This window comes from Tursiops truncatus, chromosome 5 (assembly GCF_011762595.2).
Source record: "Tursiops truncatus isolate mTurTru1 chromosome 5, mTurTru1.mat.Y, whole genome shotgun sequence".
Classification (NCBI taxonomy): Eukaryota; Metazoa; Chordata; class Mammalia; order Artiodactyla; family Delphinidae; genus Tursiops; species Tursiops truncatus.
In genome coordinates, this window is record NC_047038.1 from 63,470,579 (window position 1) to 63,492,827 (window position 22,249).

At 37.1% G+C, this 22,249-nt stretch overlaps 1 protein-coding gene across 9 annotated transcripts in view; it reads left to right on the plus strand.

The window, feature by feature from the left end:
• Positions 1–22,249, plus strand: part of WDR19 (WD repeat domain 19) — an 84,029-nt gene that overhangs the window by 26,823 nt on the left and 34,957 nt on the right. For all 9 annotated transcript variants that reach the window (XR_012331965.1, XR_012331964.1, XM_073805165.1 and 6 more), the window contains 7 exons: positions 946–1,068; positions 10,609–10,758; positions 14,781–14,928; positions 15,058–15,262; positions 17,852–18,011; positions 18,438–18,548; positions 22,125–22,234. Coding sequence is in view for 7 of the 9 variants with exons in the window: in XM_073805165.1 (XP_073661266.1) it covers positions 946–1,068; positions 10,609–10,758; positions 14,781–14,928; positions 15,058–15,262; positions 17,852–18,011; positions 18,438–18,548; positions 22,125–22,234 (1,007 nt within the window). In the remaining 2 variants the exon portion in view is untranslated. The remainder of the gene's footprint in view (positions 1–945; positions 1,069–10,608; positions 10,759–14,780; positions 14,929–15,057; positions 15,263–17,851; positions 18,012–18,437; positions 18,549–22,124; positions 22,235–22,249) is intronic.

Below are 22,249 nucleotides of genomic sequence, written 5' to 3' on the forward strand. Positions count from 1 at the left end.
AGAAACTAACACACCACTGTAAAGCAATGATACTCCAATAAAGATGTTAAAAAAAACAAACAAAAAACAGCATTAGGGTAAAAACTAGGAAATCTGAATAACGTATGGAGTTATGTTATAAATGATGTATCGATATTCGTTATTATTTGTAATAAACATACCATACTCATGTAACGTGTCAATGATAGGGGAAACCAAGTGTGGGGTATATGAGAACTCTACCATCTTCACACCTTTTCTGAAAATCTAAAAGCATTCTAAAATAAAGATTTATTTTTAAAAAATAAAAAAAATAAAGAAGAACCATATGACAGACTAGCTAGAAACCCAGATGTGGATAAAGGATTAACAGAACTCCTTACCCTTCTGCACGAGCTGTTCAGTTGACTCCCAAGCTCTGTTCCCATGAAACCTGACAGAGTTTCAGCTGTGCCACTCACAACATTGCTTATGGTAAAAATGACTGTGTAGACTGCATCTAGGAGGAACTATAAGTAAATTGTAAAAACTGATGGGAATGCCATACGTCTGGCTTCCTGGAATGCACTGACCCATGTATTTGGGCACGTCACTTGTGGGGATCTTGAAACTGTGCCTGTTGAGTTGCTCAAGAGATATTGGCCCCTGAAATATGGGACTTCTCAACCAGGGCATCTCCCACATCTGTTTCTTGGCTCTTTGCTTCTGGGAAGCCAAAGAGACTAGCTACTAGACAATTGCAGAGCCTGCTGCGGAGACTATTCCCATTAAAAGGGATGTTTAATGCGCCCTGCTGGCAAGCTGGGTTCCTTCCTGATATCTTTCTGAGTAAACTGGTCTGTGATAGTTTGGTGAGTCTGAATGTTTAGCTGAACTTAAGAAAAAGACTCTCCCCTACCCCTTAGATGTTGCAAACCAGGTTTATTCAGATAAATCTATGATCCACTATTATTCTTTACGTTTTAGATAGAAAGTGAAATGTTGGATACTCAAGAAGAACGTGAGACTCGACTTTTCCCAGCAGTGGATGATAAATGCCGTATTTTATGTCATGCCTTAACTGGTGATTTCCTCATCTATGGTACAGATGTACGTATTGTCTTCCTTAATATAGGACATGGGGGAATTTCTCATTTTTACCTTGTAATTTGTTTTTATATATGTGTTTATATACATCTATTATATAGATATCATATGTGCAGTTACAAACATTATATACTTATGTAGCGCACATAGGTGGTGTGATTTGCCAGTGTCAAGTGCTTTTGTAACTATAGCAATTTTGATGGCACAACGGCTTTGGAGTCTGGACAATCTGGGCTCAGATACTAGCTCTCTTACTTGCTGCTTCCTGCTTGACACCTCCCAGCCTCATTTTCCTTATCTAGATGGTTTAAGGATTTAATTTGATGACAAATGTAAAACACGTCATTCAACTTTAGCTCTCCAGTGCCTACATTTAGTGGGCATTTAATTAAAATTACTTGAATATTGAGAATCCCACTTCAATTTTTTGTCTTTTGAACCACCAATACCCTGTACTCCTAAATATTACATTAGCCACATATACATAAAACATAGTTTAGTAATAGCATCTTATATTTGTAAAAAGTTTTCAGAGTTTTTCAAAGCATATCATACCTCTTACCTTGCTTAGCCTCTAGAAGAATTCAGTGAAGTTGGTCTAAAAAAAAAAAAGCATTGTTTTCCACATTAGAAAACAATTATTCATTGTTTCAAAGGTTCCATTTTCTCATACTGTTTTTTAAACCGAGCATATTTTAAAACATGCTTATTGCCAGAAGAGAGACTTTTTAAATTTAAGTTTGACCTAAAATAATGAGTCTTTGAGCTATATACACAAGTAGGGTAGGTTTCATGTATCAGGTAAAGTGGTAAATGATATGGTAAATAAGTAGTAAATATAGTCATAAATATATAAGCAGAAAAGTTTTAGAGATAAGGATACTGAAGATTGAGAAGTTAGTAAGTTTGTAGTAGAGGTGGACTTAACAAGCAATATTTTCTGATGGAAAATCTACTCTTCCCACTGTGCCACACAGCATTGTGAAGTAAGAACTCAAAGTGTAGTAATCTGCCAATAACGTAGCATTTATCTCTAGCTCAGTTTCTTTTTTTTATTGAGGTATAATTGACATATAACATTATATTAGTTTCAGGTGTGCAGCATAATGATTCGGTATTTGTACATATTGAAAAATGGTAACCCTCTAGTTAACATCCATCACCACACACAGTTACAAAATCTTTTTTTCCTATAAAATATCTCATTCTTGAGTGATTCTGAAAATATCGGGGTTTTTTAGCAGCTTTATTGAAGTATAATTGTTATATAATAAACCACACTATTGAAAGTCTATAATTTGATAAGTTTTGACATATGTATATCCTGTGAAAACACCATCAACTTAATCAAAATAGTGAACATATTCATCACCCCCAAAAGTTTTCTAATGACCCTTTATGATTCCGTCTTCCCATCCCTCCCCACTCAGTGCTTTCTGTCACTATAAATGAGTTTGTCTTTTCTAGAGTTGTGTATAAATGGAATCATATAGTAGGCACTCCTTTTGTCTGGCTCAGTATAGTTATTTTGAGATTCATCCATGTTGGTGTGTGTGTCAATAGTTCATTCCTTTTTCTTGCTGGGTAGTATTCCACAGTATGCATATATCATAATTTGCTTATCCATGAACCTATGGATGGACATTGGTGTTACTTCCAGTTTGGAGTATTTACAAATAAAGCTGCTATAAACAAATTTGTGTTCAAGTCTTTGTATAGACATATGCTTTCTTTTCTCTTGGATAAATGCCTAGAAGTAGAATGATATGTCATATAGCAAGTGTATGTTTAACCTTTTAAGAAACTGACAGACTCTTTTCTGAATTAATTGGTTGTACCATTTTACATTCCCATCAACAGTGTATGAGTGCTCCAATTCCTCTACATCCTCACACTTGATACGATCGGTCTTTTACATTTTAGCCACTCTAATAAGTGTGTAGCGATACCTCATTATGATTTTAATTTGCATTTCACTAACGGACTAATGATGTAGAACATCTTTTCATATGCTTATTTGCTAGCTGTATATCTTTGGTGAAGTGTCCAAGTTCTTTGACCATTTCTTTTTTTTTTTAAATTTATTTATTTATTTTTGGCTGCATTGGGTCTTTGTTGCTGCGCGCGGGCTTTCTGTAGTTGTATTGTGGTGCATGGGCTTCTTGTTGCAGAGCACAGGCTCTAGGCACGCAGGCTTCGGTAGTTGTTGCACATGGGCTCAGTAGTTGTAGCACACAGGCTTAGTTGCTCCGTGGCATGTGGGATCTTCTCAGACCAGGGCTTGAACCTGTGTGCCCTGCATTGGCAGGCGAATTCTTAACCACTGCGCCACCAGGGGAGCCCTTGACCATTTCTTAATTGGATTGTTTGTTTTCTTATTGAGCTTTGACGGTTCTTCACACATTTTGGATTCAAGTCCTTTATCGGATATGTGCTTCACAAGTATTTTCCACCCAGTGCGTGAGTTGTCTTTTCAGTCTCTTAACAGTGTCTTTCAAAGAGGAGAATTAAAAAATTTTTGACCAGGTGCAGTTTATCAATTAATTTTTTTATAGGTTTTGCTTTGGGTGTCATATCGAAGAAATTTTTGCCTAACCCAAGGTCACAAAGTTTTTCTCTTATGTTTTCTTCTAGAAGCTTTCAACTTTTATGTTTTACATTGAGGTCTGTGATCCATTTTGAGTTAATTTTTGTTTATGCTGTGAGATATGGATCAAAGTATTGTAGGTTTTTTTCCCTGCATATAGCTATTTGGTTGTTCCAGCAACATTTGTTGAAAACACTATTATTCTGTTGAGTCGATTTTGTACTTTTGTCAAAAATCAATTGTCCATAAATGCACAGATCTTTTTCTGGACTCTCTGTTCATTCTCTTGATCTGTTTATTTGTCTTTACATCAGTATCACACTGTTTTGATTACTGTAGCTTTATAATAAGTCTTGAAATCAGGTGGTGTTAGCCCTCTAACTTTTGTGTTTCCTTTTCAAAGTTGTTTTGGCTATTCTCAGCTTTTTGTATTCCCAGTTAAATTTTACAATAAGTTTGTCCAGTTTTACAAAAAGCCTGCTGGTATTTTTATTGGGATCATTGTTGAACTTACAGATCAACTGCCATCGTAACAATATTGAGTCTTCCCACCAAGGAACAAGATATATATCTTCATTTATTTAGATTTTCTTTAATTTCTCTTAGCAGTGTTTTGGAGTTTTCTGTGTACAGGTCTTTCACATCTTGTTTCAGATTTATACCTAAGTATTTCGTATTTTGGGTACTCCTATACATGGTATTGCTTTTTTATTTCGATTTCTGATTATTCATTTCTAGCATATAGACATGCAACTGACTTTTGTATATTCATCTTGTATCCTGAAACCTAACTAAACTCAGTAGTTCTAGTAGCGTTTTTTTGGTAGATTCCATTGGATTTTCCATATAGATGATCATGTTATCTGCTAATAAATATAGTTTTACTTCTTCCTTTTCAGTCTGCCTTCTATTCCAGTATATTGTTGGATAGAAGCAATGAGAGTAGATGTCTTCGTCTTGTTCTTGACCATTAAGTATGATGTTAGCTGTAGGTCTTTTACAGATTCCTGTTATCAGGTTGAAGAACTTTTCTTCTATTCCTAGTTTACTAAGAATTTCTGTGGATGTTGGATTTTATCAAATGCTTTTTCTCCATCTATCGAAATGATCACATGGGTTTTCTTTTTTAGTTTGTTTATAATTTGTGGATTATATTAATTAATTTTCTAGTGTTAAGCCAACCCAGCATTCCTGGGATAACCCCCGCTTGATCATGATGTATTCTTCTTTTTATACATTGTTGAATTCATTTACTAAAGTTTTATTTCAAATCTTTATATCTACGTACATGAGGTACATTGGTCTGCTGTTTTCTTTTCCTATGATGCCTTTGTCTGATTTTAGTTTCAGGGTAATGATCATAGAATGAGTTAGTCATCTTCAATTTTCTGGAAGGGTTGATTAGAATTAGTGTTTTGTTTTGTTTTTTGTTTGTTTTTTGCTTAAATGTTTGAAAGAATGTGCCAGTGAAGCCTACTGGGTGATCAAGCAATTCCTAGCAGCAGTTGAGTAGTACCTGCTAGGTTTGCCTGCTGCACTTCCATAGATTCAGCTGGTAAGGAGGAAGCAGTCCCAAATAGATGTATACAGCAAAGGCAAGATCATGTTATTAGAGCTCCCCACATCCTTAGTGCCACAGTATAATACCAAACCGAAGGGGTCAGATGCTCTTCTATGTCCTCTGTGGTGGAGGACTCAACTCTGCTACAACTAAGCAGTTTATACTCTACAGCTATACACTAAGGAAGATGCATTGGACAATCCAAGATGAATTGGACATCATTGGAACCAGGGAAGCAGCTGAGAAATTCCTCATGGAAGTCTCCCACAAGACAGAGAGGTGGATGAGAAATGATTCAGTGACAGATTTTCACAAGAGTGCCCATCTCACCATGTTCCTTGTAAGATAACAGAGGATTCTGCCAAGACATGGGTCAGACTACAGTTGAGCCTTGACTCTGTGGCATTGCAAAGTAGCCAGGTGCCATGGTGGAGCTGTTTTCCTACGAAGCCTTCTAGGCCTGGAGTTTTTTTATGGGAAGGTTTTAAACTATAAATTTAATTCCTATAATCAATATCAAAATATTTGGGTTATCTGTTTTTTCCATGAGTGAGCTTTGGTAGTTTGTGTTTTTCAAGGAATTTGTCCATTTATCTAAATTATCAAATGTATAGGCATAAAATTATTCATAATATTCCCTATTATCCTTTTAAATATTTGTAGAATCTGTAGTAATATCACCTGTTTCTTTCCTGATTTGGGTAATTTGTGTCATTTTTCCTGATTGGTGTGCCTGGAGGTTTATCAGTTTTGTTTTATCAATCTTTTAGGAGAATACAACTTTTTTGTTTCATTGATTTTTCTCTGTTGTTTTCTGTTTTCTGTTTCATTGATTTCTGCTCTGATCTTTATTTCTTTTCTCCTGCTTATTTTGGCTTTAATTTGTTCTTTTTCTAGTTTCTTAAGATGGAAGCTGAGTTCATTGAGTTGAGACAATTCTTTTCTAATATACTCCCTTAGTGCTAGACATTTTCCCCTAAGTACTATCTTAGCAACATCCCGCAAATTCTGATATGTTGTGTTTTATTTTTATTCAGTTCAAAATGTTTTACAATTTCTCTTTTAATTTCTTCTCTGATTCATGGGTTATTTAGAAGTCCAGTGTTTAGTTTTCTAACAATCGAAATTCTACAGAGATCTTTCTGTTATTGGTTTCTGATTTAGTTCTGTTATGGTCAGTGAACATACTTTGTATGACTTGAATCCTTTTAAATTTGTGGGACTTAATTTATGGTACAGAGTGTGATCTATCTTGGTAAATGTTCTTGTGTATTTGGAAAGGATATGCTGTTCTAGAATGTCAGATCAAGGTGGTTGATGATGTTCAAGACTTCTGCAACTTTATATATACTTGTTCTGTCAATTATTGAGAAAATGGTATTGAAAACTCAGATTACAATTGTGGATTTGTCTATTTCTCTTTGCAGTTCTGTCAATTTTTTTTTTATGTGTATTGAAGCTCTGTTATTAGGTACATAACCATTTAGGATGGTTATGTTCTCTTCATAAATTAGCCCCTTTATCATTTTGAAATGACCCTTTTTATCCCTGGCAATAGTCTTTGCTCTGGAATTGATTTTGCTTGATATTAATATAGCCATTCTAGTTTTTTAGAATGTTACCCTGGTATATATTTTTCCATTCTTTTATTTTTAACCATTTGTGTCTTTATATGTAAAATATTTTTCTTGTAGGCACCATATTAATTCTCACAATTTGACAAACTCTGCCTTTTAATTACAGTGTTTATTTTTTTATAAATTTATTTATTTATTTATTTTTGGCTGTGTTGGGTCTTTGTTGCTGCACGTGGGCTTTCTCTAGCTGCAGCGAGTGGGGGCTATTCTTCGTTGCAGTGCGCGGGCTCCTCATTGCGGTGGCTTCTCTTGTTGCAGAGCATGGGCTCTAGGCGTGCGGGCTTCAGTATTTGTTGCACATGGGCTCAGTAGTTGTGGCTCACGGGCCCTAGAACTCAGGCTCAGTAGTTGTGGCACATGGGCTTAGTTGCACCACGGCATGTGGGATCTTCCTGGACCAGGGCTTGAACCCATGTCCCCTGCATTTGCAGGTGGATCCTTAACCACTGCGCCACCAGGGAAGTCCAATTATGTTGTTTAGACTTTTGAATTTAATGAGATTATCTCTGTGTTTAGGTTCGATCTACCATCTCACTATTTGTTTTCTATTTGTCCCATCTCTTCTTTGTTGCCTTTTTCCTCTTCTTTTGCCTTCTTTTGGATTGTGTATTTTTTACTATTCAATTTTATCTCATTCATTGACCTTATTAGCTACAACTCTTATTTCAGTGGTTGTTTTAGGTTTTGTAGTATACATCCTTAATTTATCACAGGCTACCTTCAAGTGACATTATACCTTGTAAGGTATAGAGAATAGTATAAGTTCATTTATTAGAATAGTATGTGTCCCCTCCTACCTCTGCTGTTGCTGTCATACATTTTACTTTTGCAGGTGTCATAAACCCCATAATACACTGATATTAGTTTTGTTTAAACAATCAATTAAGAGATTTACATAATTAAAAATATCTTATATATTTCTCCATATAGTTACCATTTTTGGTGCCCTTCATTCTATTATGTGGATCCATAGTTCCAGCTGGTATCATTTTCCTTCCACTAAAGGACTTCCTTTATCACTGTTTGTAGTGCTGGTCTGCTGGTGATGAATTCTTTTGCTTTCGTGTCTGAAAACATCTTTATTTCACCTGCATTTTTGAAAACTATTTTTGCTAGATATAGAATTGTAGGTTGACAGTTTTTTCTTTCAGTACTTTAAAGATGTTGCTCCTCTGTCTTCTGGCCTGCATTATTTCTAATGAGAAATCGGTCATCTTTATCTTTGTTCCTCTGTGTGTAAGCTGTCTTTTTCCTCTGGCTTCTTTTAATACTTTATCACTGGTTTTGAGCAAGTTGATTGTGATCTGTCTTGATGTAAGTTTCTTCATATTTCTTGTGCTTGAGGTTGTTGAATCCAAGGGTTTATAGTTTTAATAAAATTTGGAATATTTTCAACCATTATTTCTTCAAATATTTTTTTCTCCCTCTGTTTGCATTCCAATTTCAGAAACTCCAATTATACATATATTAAACCACTTTAAATTATCCCGCAGTTGATGCTCTTTAAATTTTTTTATTCTTTTTTTCTCAGTTTCATTTTGGATAATTTCTACTGCTGTATTTCAAGGTCACTAGCCTTTTTTTCTGTCATGTTTAATCTGCCAGTAGTTTCATCCATCGTATTTTTCATTTCAGACATGGTAGCTCACCTGCAGAAGATACATTAGAGTCTGTTTTTGTATCTTCCATGTCTCCGGTTACCTTTTTAAACATATGCCATGCAGTGATATTAACTGTTGTAGTTACATTGTCTGCTAATTCTAGTATCTGGGTCAGTTTTGATTGATCAGTTATTCTCCTTAATATGGGTTATGTTTTCCTACTTCTTTGCACTCATGGTACTTTTACCTTTTGAGGTACTGGATGTTTTTGTATTCCTAAAAATACTCTTCAGCTCTGTTCTGGGATGCAGTTAATTTGCTTGGAAACAGTTTGACCCTTTTGAGTCTGATTTTGTGATTTGTTAGGTAGATGTGAAACACTGCTTAGTCTACAGCTGATTACTTCCCACTTTTGAGGCGAGATCTTCCTGAATACTCTACCCAATATCCCATGAATTATGTTTTCCAGTCTGGCTATTGGGAGCAGTCACTCTTCCCAGTCCTGTGTGAGTGCCAGTCACTGTTCACGCTCATCCTTTTGGATGGTTCTTTTTCCTGGCTTCAGCAGTTTTCTCATATTTATGCAGTGATTAGTTCTCTGCTGAAGACTCAAGGTAGACCCTCTGAAGATCTCCAAGGTTCTCTCTCAGTGCAGCTTTCTCCTCTCTGGTACTATACCCTACAAAGTCTAGCCGCCTCCTTCCCTGCCCCCACTGGATTCTCAGCTCTATCTCCTCACCTCAGGGAATCACGCTCCACCTGCATTTTCCCTCCCTTTGCCATGGCTTGAAAACTCTCTCAAGGCGAAAGCTGGAGCATTCACAGGACTTACCTTGTTTATTTCCCATCACTCAGAGATCACTGTCCTTTGTTGCCTTATTCCAATATCTTAAAAACTGTATTTTCATGTATTTTGTCTGTTATTTTTGGTCATTTTGGGTGGGAAAGTTAAATCACGTCTGTTATTCCATCTTGGCCTGAATAGAAATCTAAGATATTATTATGTGTTTTTATTTCAATTAAAATTTTTATTTTGAGATCATCATAGATTCACATGAAGTTGTAAGAAACAATACAGAGAGATCTTAATAAACCCTTTTCCTAGTTTCCCCCAATGGTAATATTACATTGCATATCACAACCAGGGTATTGACATTAATAGTCAAGATACAGAACAATTCTGTCACTACAAGGATCCTTCATGTTGCTGTTTTATCTCCACATCCACTTTCCTCCTGCCCCCACCTCATCCTTAATCCCTGGTAACAAATAATATGGCTTTTCTGGTGTATTCCAATGATCTATGTGTCTATCCCTCCACCAATACTACAGAATCTTGATGGCTGTAGCTATAAAAAAAAGTCTTGAAATTTAATATACTAATTTTCCCACTATATTTTTTCAAAACTGTTTTAGCTATTGTAGTTCCTTTGCCGGTCCATATAAATTTTAGAATAATCTTGTCTGCGTCTACAAAAAAATCTTGTTGAGATTTTTGTTGGAATTATATTAAACTTATATATAAGTTCAGGAGAAGTAACATGTTTACTATGGCACCAATCCATGAATACAGTACACCTCTCCATTTATTCAAATGTTCTTTAATTCTTTCATTAGTGTTTTTTAGTTTTCAGCGCACAAATCCTATGCATGCTTTGTTGAATTTACACCTAAGTATTTAATTTTTTTGAGTGATTGTAAATGATATATTTTTAGATTTTGATGTCTACATGTTCTTTGCTAACATATAGAACTACAATTGATTGTATCTGGTGGGTTTTGGTTTATTTTTTATTTTAAACTTAATTTTCTAATTTATCTATTAATTAACAGCAAAAATATTTAAAGTAACATGACTTGAAAGTCACTCTTAAACAATAAGGGTATTTCTTGCAAGTGGAAAATCTGAAAAATCAATTAAGCTTTAATATCACTAAGAATGTTAGAATTAATAGACTGTTTAATCACATGTGCATTTTCATTTTACTTATTTTCTTGGGTCTGTACTTGACTCATATAGTAAATATTATTCTTAAATTCTTCCTTGATCAAAAATACGACATTTTTTTTCTTTAAGTTAGGAAATATGTTTAACATAAATGCTGAAAGTCTGTATCTTCTTGACAACCTTTTATTTCTATGACTGTATTTTTTTAGACTGGTGTCATTCAGTATTTCTACATTGAAGATTGGCAATTTGTTAATGATTATCGACATCCTGTCAGTGTGAAAAAGATTTTTCCTGACCCAAATGGGACCAGATTAGTTTTCATTGATGAAAAAAGTGATGGATATGTCTACTGTCCAGTAAGTCAAGAAAAGTTTTCAAATGCTTGTCTTTAAAAAATGCAACATATGAAGAAAAAAGTGTTTTTAAAATATATTCCATATATAAGATCATTTTCTCTTAAACCTTGCCATGGATTGTAGTACTTTGTTATCATGTTTGTGATATCATGTTTGTGATCCGTTTTCATGACTATTTACATCAAGAAAAGTTTTTCCATTATTTTGCCATTTTTCAGTGTTAAAAATCTTCAGAGAGACTTTTTAGTGGAAAGAATAGTTGTTATATTCTGCACCATTTTTAACCTTATTTACTGCACAGTATTACAGTGTATCTTCAGGTACATGAGTTTTCTCTCTAGAAATGCAGTAGCTTCAGAGGGCAGGGACTGTTCTCTGTCCTTTTTGTCCACCTCAGTTGATTTCCCTCTTCCCTTAAAGATCCTGACATAAAGGAAAGGTATTTTTGTATTAGGTGATTGAAAACAGATGAACCCATTTTTAGACTTAGTTACTCTTACTTTTAAACATCCTTAACTTTTTTGAGAATAGATTTAGATAAAGGAGATGTTGTGTTTTTACATTATCTACTATACTTGAATTTTTCATTTATTTTTGATATCCAGTTAATGATTTGTATGTTGCTGGTCACAGTTCACACAGCCTACAGCTGCTCTTGGACCCACCCTTAATAACTGTTCCCTAGGCATCTGTGCTTCACCACAGCGAAGACATGATTCAATGAAGACAGCTCTCCCCTCACAATACACTCTCCTAGATATAAAGACTTTCTTCCTTCCATTTCTGTCTCTCTCTTCCTCTCCTCCCTTCCTTTCTTTATCTTCCCTTCATTTTTTTTCTTTCTCTTTTCTTTCTTTGACAAATGTAACAGGTTTCCATGGGTGTCTGAATTATTTATGCCAAATTCCTAATATTCTAGTTCTTATTCAACCCATTTCTCGATCACAAAACAAATGAGGAAAAATGACCTAAATAAAAAGATGACCTTGCGTTCCCTCTACTTAATAAGGAAATTCAATCTGTAGAGATTTCCTTTCTGGAACAGGGTATACGGAGTTAAGCTGCCTTGCTTCCTATGTGGGTTCACCCCAGGTGGAGTCTGCTGTTTAGACAGGGTGCACAAGAGGGTAGCAGGGTGCAGCGGGGCATCTGACAGGACTGAGAGTGAGAAGTGGGGTCTGACGGCTCGGAGAAGGGCCAGGGGTAAGACCTGTCCCGAACAAGTTGATGCTTTTTTCTTTCTCCTTTTACAGTTCTCCTTTCCTTGATAATTTCTGTCAAAGAGGCTAATGTGACCTCCTTCCTGGGGTTGGGATGAGGTTTCAATGAGCTGATTTTTCCAAACATATTATCAGGCATAGGGTAGCTATTTAGCAGGGGTTAGTTAAAGCTCTGCCCTCTTTACCACAACTTAAAATCCTCACATTCCAGAATTTTGTCACCTGTTGCTGCTCATCCCCAATCCCTTTTCCAAGTCTAACCTGAAACTCAGCTAAGTTAAAAACAAAAACCCTGGTGAAACAAATCCGCACAAAAGAATGACTCCACGAGGGCATAGCCCCTCCCTAACCCAACATGGGGTTGGGTGTGAACTTCTTTCCAAGTTAGGGTCTCACTGGTAGGTTAGAGTTTTAGGTTGTTGGATAAGATATCTGAGGGGCGTGTGGTACCCACAGGAGCAGTCCCTCTTTTAAATAATACCCAGTCTTGCCTAGGAGTAAGGCCAGCCTGGCAGGGAAGGGAAAGGAGAGCTTGTGGTGCAGAGCCTCCCCACACCTCAGACACAAGAGGAAGCTATGCTAAGGCCCTTGGACTCTTGACCAGAGTGCTGTGCTGTTTTTGTTTGTTTTTTTTTTAACACTCACCCTGTCATAGTGTGCTACTATTGCAGCTTACTTTTTCATCCAACTTCAAAGTGAGAAAAACATTGCTTCTGTGATGTACATATATGAAAGTATATAATAATTCAAACCACAACTATTCCTCTTTAAAATTCCCATATATACTCGCAATTTCTCTTCATGTGTACATTTATTCAACCTCTTTTCCCTCACTGTGTGGATGGCAAGGAAGTGACTCCTGTCATACATTAGAGTTGGGAGAGATGGCTTTTTTCTTACATGTGCCCTAATGAAAACCTTGCGCCCCATCACTCCCTATATACCCATAAAGGCTGACTTGTGATATACTGTAGGAAGTTCATAAACAGAGGCAGTAGAGTATAGTAGTTTAGTGCATGGGCAGACAGACAAACCTGGATTTGAGATTAGTAATAATGACAACTAATATTTCCATGCTGAGTATGCTGTACATATATCAGGGATTTCTTGTAATCCTTAAAGCAGCCCCAGAGATCAATACTCCTATCTTACCATTTTACAGGTGGAGAAATTAAGGCATAGAAAAGGTAAGTCACTTGTCCAAGGTCACACAGTCAGCACATGGTATCAGTGGTGTGAGACTAGGCCAGCTTCCTCCAGGGCTCTCACTTTGATTGGATTCCCAGTTTCCGCATCTATAAAATGAAAATGGTTCCAGTACCTACTTTGTAGATTGTATAAAAATTAAATGGGATAATGCACATAAAGCTTTCAGTACAGCATCTGCCACATAGTAAGCATTTAACAAATGGTTACCCCCTTTAAAACATTTCTACCATCTAGCACTGGTGTGCTCATCCTTACAAACTGAGAGTCAGTATGACATAGTGGCTAGAAGCATAGACTGTGGAGCCAGACTGCCTGGTTCAAATCCTGACCCTTCAGCATATTAGCTGTGTGACTTTGGGCAGATTTCTGTGTGCCTGTTTCTTCATCTGCAAAATGGGCATAATAGAATCTGTCTTATAGAGTAAGAGATTAGAATTCAATATATTAAATTATAAACTATTAAATTATATATATACTTACATATCTTAAAGTAATTCTATATATTAAATTCAGTAAGTATAATTTACAAAAAGTAATTTATAAGGTAAATTAAGTAAATATAAGTACAATAAGTATAATTAAATATAAGTACACTTCTTGGTAAGCAACACTATCCAATAGAAATGTAATTTGAACTACATACATAATTTTAAATTTTCTACTAGTCACATTTTTTAAAACAGGTGAAATTAATTTTAATAAGATTTTTAATTTAACCCAATATTATCATTTCAGTATGTAATCAACATAAAAATTATTAATGAGATGTTTACACTCTTTTTTTCATACTAACTCCTTTAGATCTGGTGGGTAGTTTACACTTACCCACATCCCAATTTGGACTAGACACATTTCAGTGCTTAAGAGCCACATGTGGATATTAAATAGTGGCCGTACTGTATTGTATGGCTGTATAATATTAGTTATTATTATCTATAGGAATTTTATATTTCATTCTTATTTTGAGAGGAAGATAGATTAGAGAGGAGGCAGGTGTTTCTTAGCTTCACATTGAGGATATATGTAAGCCTATCTGCCTGAGGAATATGTGGAATCGGAATATGTGGACTGATTTTTTTTTTAATAGCTTATATTACTGTAACTATAGTTTATGTTTGTTGGAATTGCGCTGTAGAGAAGTTTTTGAAATAAAACATACCGAGTGTAATTTATTTAAATCTCAAATCATATACAAATTAATGTTTCTTCTCTAGTTGGAGCATTTCTGTACCCAGTACTATTGAAAATTTTCTAAGCACAAATGTGTTCATAGTTTAAATTTCCATCATCTTGAACAACTTCAACTTTTTTTCTTAACCTGAAGTTTTGTGTCCAGACTTGTAGTTTTTCCTGCAAATTCACCAAATTTTAGATAAAATCCTTGATTTTCCATATAACTACAGGTTTTTTTCAAGCCAGACCTCTAGGAACGGGAAAAGAAACTTTTCTTCCTTTATCTTGGGATGTTGCTGAGTTGCATGTGGGTTGGTAAGCTTTGCCAGCTAAGGCTGTAGACAGGCTCCTTCCTACCAAGGCAAATGATAGTGGTTTAAGTGCAGACCTGGGGCAAATCTGTAAATCCTTATTTTGTAGGTTAATGATGCTACCTATGAGATTCCAGATTTTTCACCAACCATTAAAGGTGTTCTTTGGGAAAACTGGCCAATGGATAAAGGTGTGTTTATTGCCTACGATGATGATAAGGTGTACACTTATGTCTTTCACAAGGACACTATACAAGGTACTTAATCACTTTTTTTGTACATTTACTGAGAAATACATTTCCATTGCAGTGAAATTAAAACATGCCTTTCTGATGTGTGTGCTGAGTATTAGCTTTCAGCATTAAGATGTCTGTTTTATAATATAGGATCCAAGGTCGTTTTGGCTGGTGGCACCAAAGTTCCCTTCTGTCATAAACCTTTGCTGTTATATAACGGAGAGTTGACCTGCCAGACACAGAGTGGAAAAATAAACAACATCTACCTTAGCACCCACAGCTTGCTCCACAGTTTAAAAGATGTGGAGCTTAATGATCTGAGGCAGATGCTGACGCAGACTTTAATGCTAAAGAGGTATGGTTTTAAATACTTCTCGTGGGGCCTCTCATTTGCTTTTGTGATTTTAAAGGTCAACTTCTATTAAAATAGTTAGAGGTAATAGTATTTACCTCATTTACTTCACAGGATTATTGTGAGGCTCAGATAAGATGATGGATATGAGAATGTATATAAATTCTAAGGGAAGTACTTTTGTACAACACTATCAGTGCTTTATTCCAAGAAAAGCCCTTCAGAACAAAAAGGTTTCCCATCACCCAAATAGCACAGTTATTGTGAAATTCTAATAAACGTAATTATTTCAACACTCTTAATTTCATCATAACAAAGTTTGATTTTACCTTACTTAAGATTTCCTTTTCCTGCTTTTTCCTCTCACCTCTTAGGGCCACTGTGAATTTCTTTGTGGTTCTGATTCTTCTCACTATCTCTTAAATGTTGCTCTTCCTCAGGGTCCCTTGAGCTCCTTTCTTCTCTTCTCACTCTAATTATTCTTCCAAAGTGAATCTCCTCAAAGATGGTTTCAGTACCATCTATACGAGGCTGACTCCAAAATGTGCATCCTTGACTTAAAACTCTGTTTACCACTGCCTCCCAGTCATAGGTAGTTGGGAGTCCATGAGTTCCTCAAGTTGCCTCATCATCTTCCCCAGCCTCCCCCGCTGCCCTAATCACATTGTACACATGCCCTACCACCCACCCACACCCACACCCACACACACCCTCACACACACACCTTCACACACACATGCTCACACACACACCCCTCACACACACACACCCTCACACACACCTTCACACACACACCCTCACACACACACCCTCACACACACCCTCTCACATACACCCTCACATGCTCACACACACACCCTCACACACACACACACCCTCACACACACACACCCCTCACATACCCCCTCACATGCACACCCTCACACACCCTCACACACACACAGCTTCACACACACGTTCACACTCACACCCTCACGCACACACATACCCTCACACACACACACACCCTCACACACACACACAGACACACACCCCACACACACATACACCAGGTCCTTTTGTCCTCTGCTATTCCCCCACCTTAACTCAGGCCCTCACGTGGAGTAGTGTATAGCGGAACCACTCCTGACTGCTCTCTCTTATGGTAGCCTCATTACAATCTAATCTATTCTCTACACACTTTGGAAGATGTGAATCTGATCCTGTCATTTCCCTGGTAAAGATCTTCCAGTGACTTCCTGTTTTCTTTAGGAAGAAACCCCTGCTTCTCGGGGACCTCAGCATGACATGCTAGGTTCATGATGATTTAATACTAGCCTCATCTGTCCCCACTCCTCCACTCCTCTCTGTGCACTGACTGCTTGGATTCAGTATTTTTCATGATTTCTTGCCTTGGCACGAGCCGCTTTTTCATCCTGGGCTGCCCCTCCCTGTCTCTGTAGATAGTAACTCTTCATTCTTCACCATACAATGGAGCGCTCTCCTCCTCCAGGAAGCCTTCCCAGAAGCCCCGACCACTGACAGTCTAGGTCAGGGCCTTTCCGATGTGTTGCCTCAGAGCCAGGATCCAGTGTGCAGAGTGGTTTAGCACATGTTATCTCTTACCACTGTGTGACCTGGGCTGGATTTTTAAGGCCTCTAAGCCTCACTTTCCTCAGCTCTAAAGGAGAAATAATAATAATACATAGTGGATAGGGTCGTTAGGGTGATCCAGCGAGAGAATTTACACAAAGCACTTAGCACAAAGATTCACATATTGTAGGCACTCTGGTACCTTTGTCATACTGTGTCATAGTCATCTGTTTTCTTACCTGACTCTTCCACCTTCCCCAAGTATGACTGCCTAAAGGACAGTGATCTGCATTTGAGCCTTACGTCTTGGTTCCTGGCACATAATGGTGCTCAGTGAATGTGTGTTGGATGGAAAAATGCATCAGTGAATAGAGGGGGAGGCGTAACATATTCATCAACGTAGGGGTTCCACAAAAAGTCTCACTGGCATTTATGGTTAAGTTTTATACCAGAGGTCAGCAAGCTTTTTCTGTTATGGTCCAGATGGTAAGTATTTCAGGCGTTAAGGGCCATAGGGTCTGTCACACCTACTCAGGCCAGCTGTTGCAGTGCAAGCACAGCCAAGACAGTCCGTAAAGAGCGGGCAGGTGAGTGTCTGTGTGCCACTCACACTTTATTCTCCAAAACAGGCAGCTGTGGGCCATAGTTTGCTGACCTCTGTTTTAAAGTTCCCAGTTTATAGGGATAGAGTACTAATTTTATTAGAATTATGTGAGAACAAAAATAATTTTCATCTGTGTGTGAAGTAAACCAAAAATAAATAAACAGAATTAGTTGTTGATGAGGGAAGGTGGTTATACAGAATAGATTCAGATTAATTCAAGAAATTCAAGAAAAAACATCTGCATAAAACTGGAAGAAAAGTTTATGTAGCTTTTCATAACTTGAAAATGACTAAAGATTAAGAAATGTTTCTGCAAAATTTATCTAGGGCATAACATTAAATTATATACTATCTGAAAATTGCCTAATACGGGGCAAATAGAGCTCCCTGATTAAGCTTATGTACTCAACTGCTAGGTTTTCTGATGCTTGGGAAATGTGCAAGATTCTGAATGATCATGCTGCCTGGAATGAGTTGGCCAGAGCTTGTCTACACCACATGGAAGTGGAGTTTGCAATCCGTGTTTATCGAACAATTGGAAACGTTGGCATGGTGATGTCCTTGGAACAAATAAAGGTAAACAGCATCTTATGGGAATTATCAGATTAGCATTTAAATGGTGTTTAGTCAAACATTTAAAATTTCTGCAGTTAATCTTACCTAACTCATAAACATTAATTGATGGACCACTACCACTTCCTCCTAAGTACAGTCCTTAAATAAAAAACCCCTGTATTGGGCTTCCCTGGTGGCGCAGTGGTTGAGAGTCCGCCTGCCGATGCAGGGGACACAGGTTCGTGCCCCGGTCTGGGAAGATCCCATATGCCATGGAGCGGCTGGGCCTGTGAGCCATGGCCGCTGAGCCTGCGTGTCCAGAGCCTGTGCTCTGCAAGGGGAGAGGCCACAGCAGTGAGAGGCCCGCATACCGCAAAAAAAAAAAACCCAAAACAAAACAAAAAAAACCCTTGTATTTCTTCTCATTAAAACTGCTTTTATTTGTAGGGAATAGAGGACTACAATCTTTTGGCAGGACATCTTGCCATGTTTACTAATGATTTCAACCTGGCTCAGGACCTGTACCTGGCATCCAGCTGTCCCATTGCTGCCCTGGAGGTACGGCTCTCACCTTTTGTAGAGTTAAAATCTCCCAGCAACAGATACCACATGCCTTCCCCCTCCGGGAATTCAGACTTCAGCTTTAAGAATTCCTGAGTATTCATTAACTTTAGAAATATTTTCATTCTGCATTCTGTGGAGCCATAAAAGGCATGGTATTGTAATATTACCAAATAATTTTAAAGTCAGACTGTGTCCAGAGAGGACAGATTCCGTAACTTACAAAAACGCACACAAATAAAAACAGCCACCATTTCTTTCTTTCTTTCTTTCTTCTTTATTTTATAGACAAATATGTTTATTTTAAGAGTATTTGTTTTTTTGTTTCTTTTAACATCTTTATTGGAGTATAATTGCTTTACAATGGTGTGTTAGTTTCTGCTTTATAACAAAGTGAATCAGCTATACATATACATATATCCCCATATCACCTCCCTCTTGCGTCTCCCTCCCACCCTCCCTATCCCACCCCTCTAGGTGGTCACAAAGCTCCGAGCTGATCTCCCTGTGCTATGCGGCTGCTTCCCACTAGCTATCTATTTTACATTTGGTAGTGTATATATGTGCATGTCACTCTCTCACTTCATGCCAGCTTACCATTCCCTCTCCCCGTGTCCTCAAGTCCATTCTCTAGTCTGCGTCTTTATTCCTGTCCTGCCCCTAGGTTCTTCAGAACCTTTTTTTTTTTTTAGATTCCATATATATGTGTTAGCATACGATATTCGTTTTTCTCTTTCTGACTTACTTCACTCTGTATGACAGACTCTGGGTCCATCCACCTCATTACAAATAACTCAATTTCGTTTATTTTTACTGCTGAATAATATTCCATTGTATATATGTGCTGCATCTTCTTTATCCATTCATCTGTCGATGGACACTTAGGTTGCTTCCATGTCCTGGCTATTGTAAATAGAGCTGCAATGAACATTGTGGTGCATGACTTTTTTTGAATTATGGTTTTCTCAGGGCGTATGCCCAGTAATGAGATTGCTGGGTCATATGGTAGTTCTATTTTAAGTTTTTTAAGGAACCTCCATACTGTTCTCCATAGTGGCTGTATCAATTTACATTCCCACAACAGTGCAAGAGGGTTCCCTTTTCTCCACACCCTCTCCAACATTTATTGTTTGTAGATTTTTTGATGATGGCCATTCTGACTGGTGTGAGGTGATACCTCATTGTGGTTTTGATTTGCATTTCTCTAATGATTAGTGATGTTGAGCATCCTTTCATGTGTTTGTTGGCAATCTCTATATCTTCTTTGGAGAAATGTCTATTTAGGTCTTCTGCCCATTTTTGGATTGGGTTGTTTCTGTTTTTGATATTGAGCTGCATGAGCTGCTTGTAAATTTTGGAGATTAGTCTTTGTCAGTTGCTTCATTTGCAAATATTTTCTCCCATTCTGAGGGTTGTCTTTTCGTCTTGTTTATGTTTTCCTTTGCTTGCAAAAGCTTTTAAGTTTCATTAGGCCCCATTTGTTTATTTTTGTTTTTATTTCCATTTCTCTAGGAGGTGGGTCAAAAAGGATCTTGCTGTGATTTATGTCAAAGAGTGTTCTTCCTATGTTTTCCTCTAAGAGTTTTATCGTGTCTGGCCTTACATTTAGGTCTTTAACCCATTTTGAGTTTATTTTTGTGTATGGTGTTAGGGAGTGTTCTAATTTCATTCTTTTACATGTAGCTGTCCAGTTTTCCCAGCACCACTTATTGAAGAGGCTGTCTTTTCTCCATTGTATATGCTTGCCTCCTTTATCAAAGATAAGGTGACCGTAGGTGCATGGGTTTATCTCTGAACAGCCACCATTTATTGAGTGCTCACATGTGCCAGGCACTTTTTTAAGCATTGACATATTTTAAATTCATTTAACCTTCACAACAGTCCTGTGAAATAATACTATTATTTTCTCTATTTTCCAAATGGGAAAATTGAGGCGCATTTGTCTTTTATTTATTATGTGAAATTCTCTTGTGTATGAAGAGGGCGTTAAGGCTTGTGTATCATCACCAGTTTCCCAGAGGTGAGTGTTGCAGGGGAAGGATTAGAAATGAGTGAAGGACCTAGTTCAACGCAAGGAAGGAGAGAGCTGTGGCTGTGTAGAGTAGTGGTTAAGAACGTGGACTTTAGAGTCAGATGTGGCTGGGTTCAGATCCCAGCTCTGTGTAACCTTGGACAAGTTATTTCATCTCTCTGTGCCCTAGATCCCATTTAAAGGAGGGATAACAATATCTAGCCCACAAGGTGTTGTAAAGATTTAATTATGAGATTAGGTCTTTTGGAACAGTGCCTGAAGGGCTGTAAAGACAGAGATGGTGGCTGCTGACACTCACATTATTTCACCCCAGCCAGCATTTCTACAACCACATAGAGGGAAGCATATTTGCTGTTGATTTCACAACTTCTCTTTTCAAATTGTTCTATAGCAAATTTTCATTTTAAAATTTTAAGTGAAGTAAATTACTTTTGTTTTAAGAAAAAATTAGATAATATTACAACATTATTTGAGCTCATTGGGGACACCCTGGGAAATTTCAGAACTTGGATTGGTAAGCACTGAAGTAGGAACATGGCTGCACTGAGTGAGGGCAACGATGTCATCCCAGCTCTTCTGCATTAGCTGTGGACACTTGTGTGCTGCTGGATTTATAAAGGATTTAAGGTGATGGCTTCACAACGGAAAGAGGTGATTGCACCCTGTTGTTCCTTTAACCTCACTTTGAAGACTGATAGGTTAGCTAAGTAAAGAGGTTGGAAGCAAAGCCCTACTGCCCAGCCCTGCCACACACTAACAATGAGACTTTGTGTGCAAAACTCCCTCTCTTTGCCTCAGTTTCTGGATCCCTAAAATGGGCACAAGAGCAGCTCATTACAAAAAGCCTAGTTGTGAAGAGTAAATAGGCTAATGTCCTAAAACAGTACCTGGCAGAAAATAGCACTTACAAAATGTTAGCCATTATTAATTCTTTACAAAGAGTGAATAAAGTGAGGAATGAACTCTAAAAAATTAATGATTTAATCTTTAATGGTTAGTTTATATGTGGAATTATGTACCAGACACATATAAAAGACCTTGGGAGCCAGAGAGAAAGACACGTTCACGTTTTATTTATGTTTGCTACTATTCATCTCATGATATAGGTTCAGATTTTCTCAGAAAATAACATCAGTTCCTATAGTAAAGTATTTCTCAACTTTTTCTTTATTATCTCCCCTCTAAGAAGAAATATTAATTTTAATTTAGCTGATTGAATTAATTTTAATTCAATTTAATTTTTTCCTATGGAGAAAAATTAACTACTAAAGAGAATAAGATTTTGTTTAGGATTGAGTTTTGGAGGGCCACAAACCATTGTAATAGCCAAGATGTTTTTGGTCTCCAAGAACCAATTTTCACCCTTTTGGAGGCTCTGTCACCTGCATTGAGAATGTATGCTATAGTAATTTATTGTCTTTGGAAAGACCAAGTTTCATTTTTTAAACAAAAAGTATCTGTAATCACTTTTATTAAAAACTATATGGTGACTGTGCAGAATACTTTGCTATTTGAAATTAATATCTCTCTCTTCCTAATAGATGAGAAGGGATTTACAGCACTGGGACAGTGCTCTACAACTGGCAAAGCGTTTAGCCCCAGACCAAATACCTTTTATATCAAAAGAATATGCTATTCAGCTTGAATTCACGTAAGTACTTGTCTT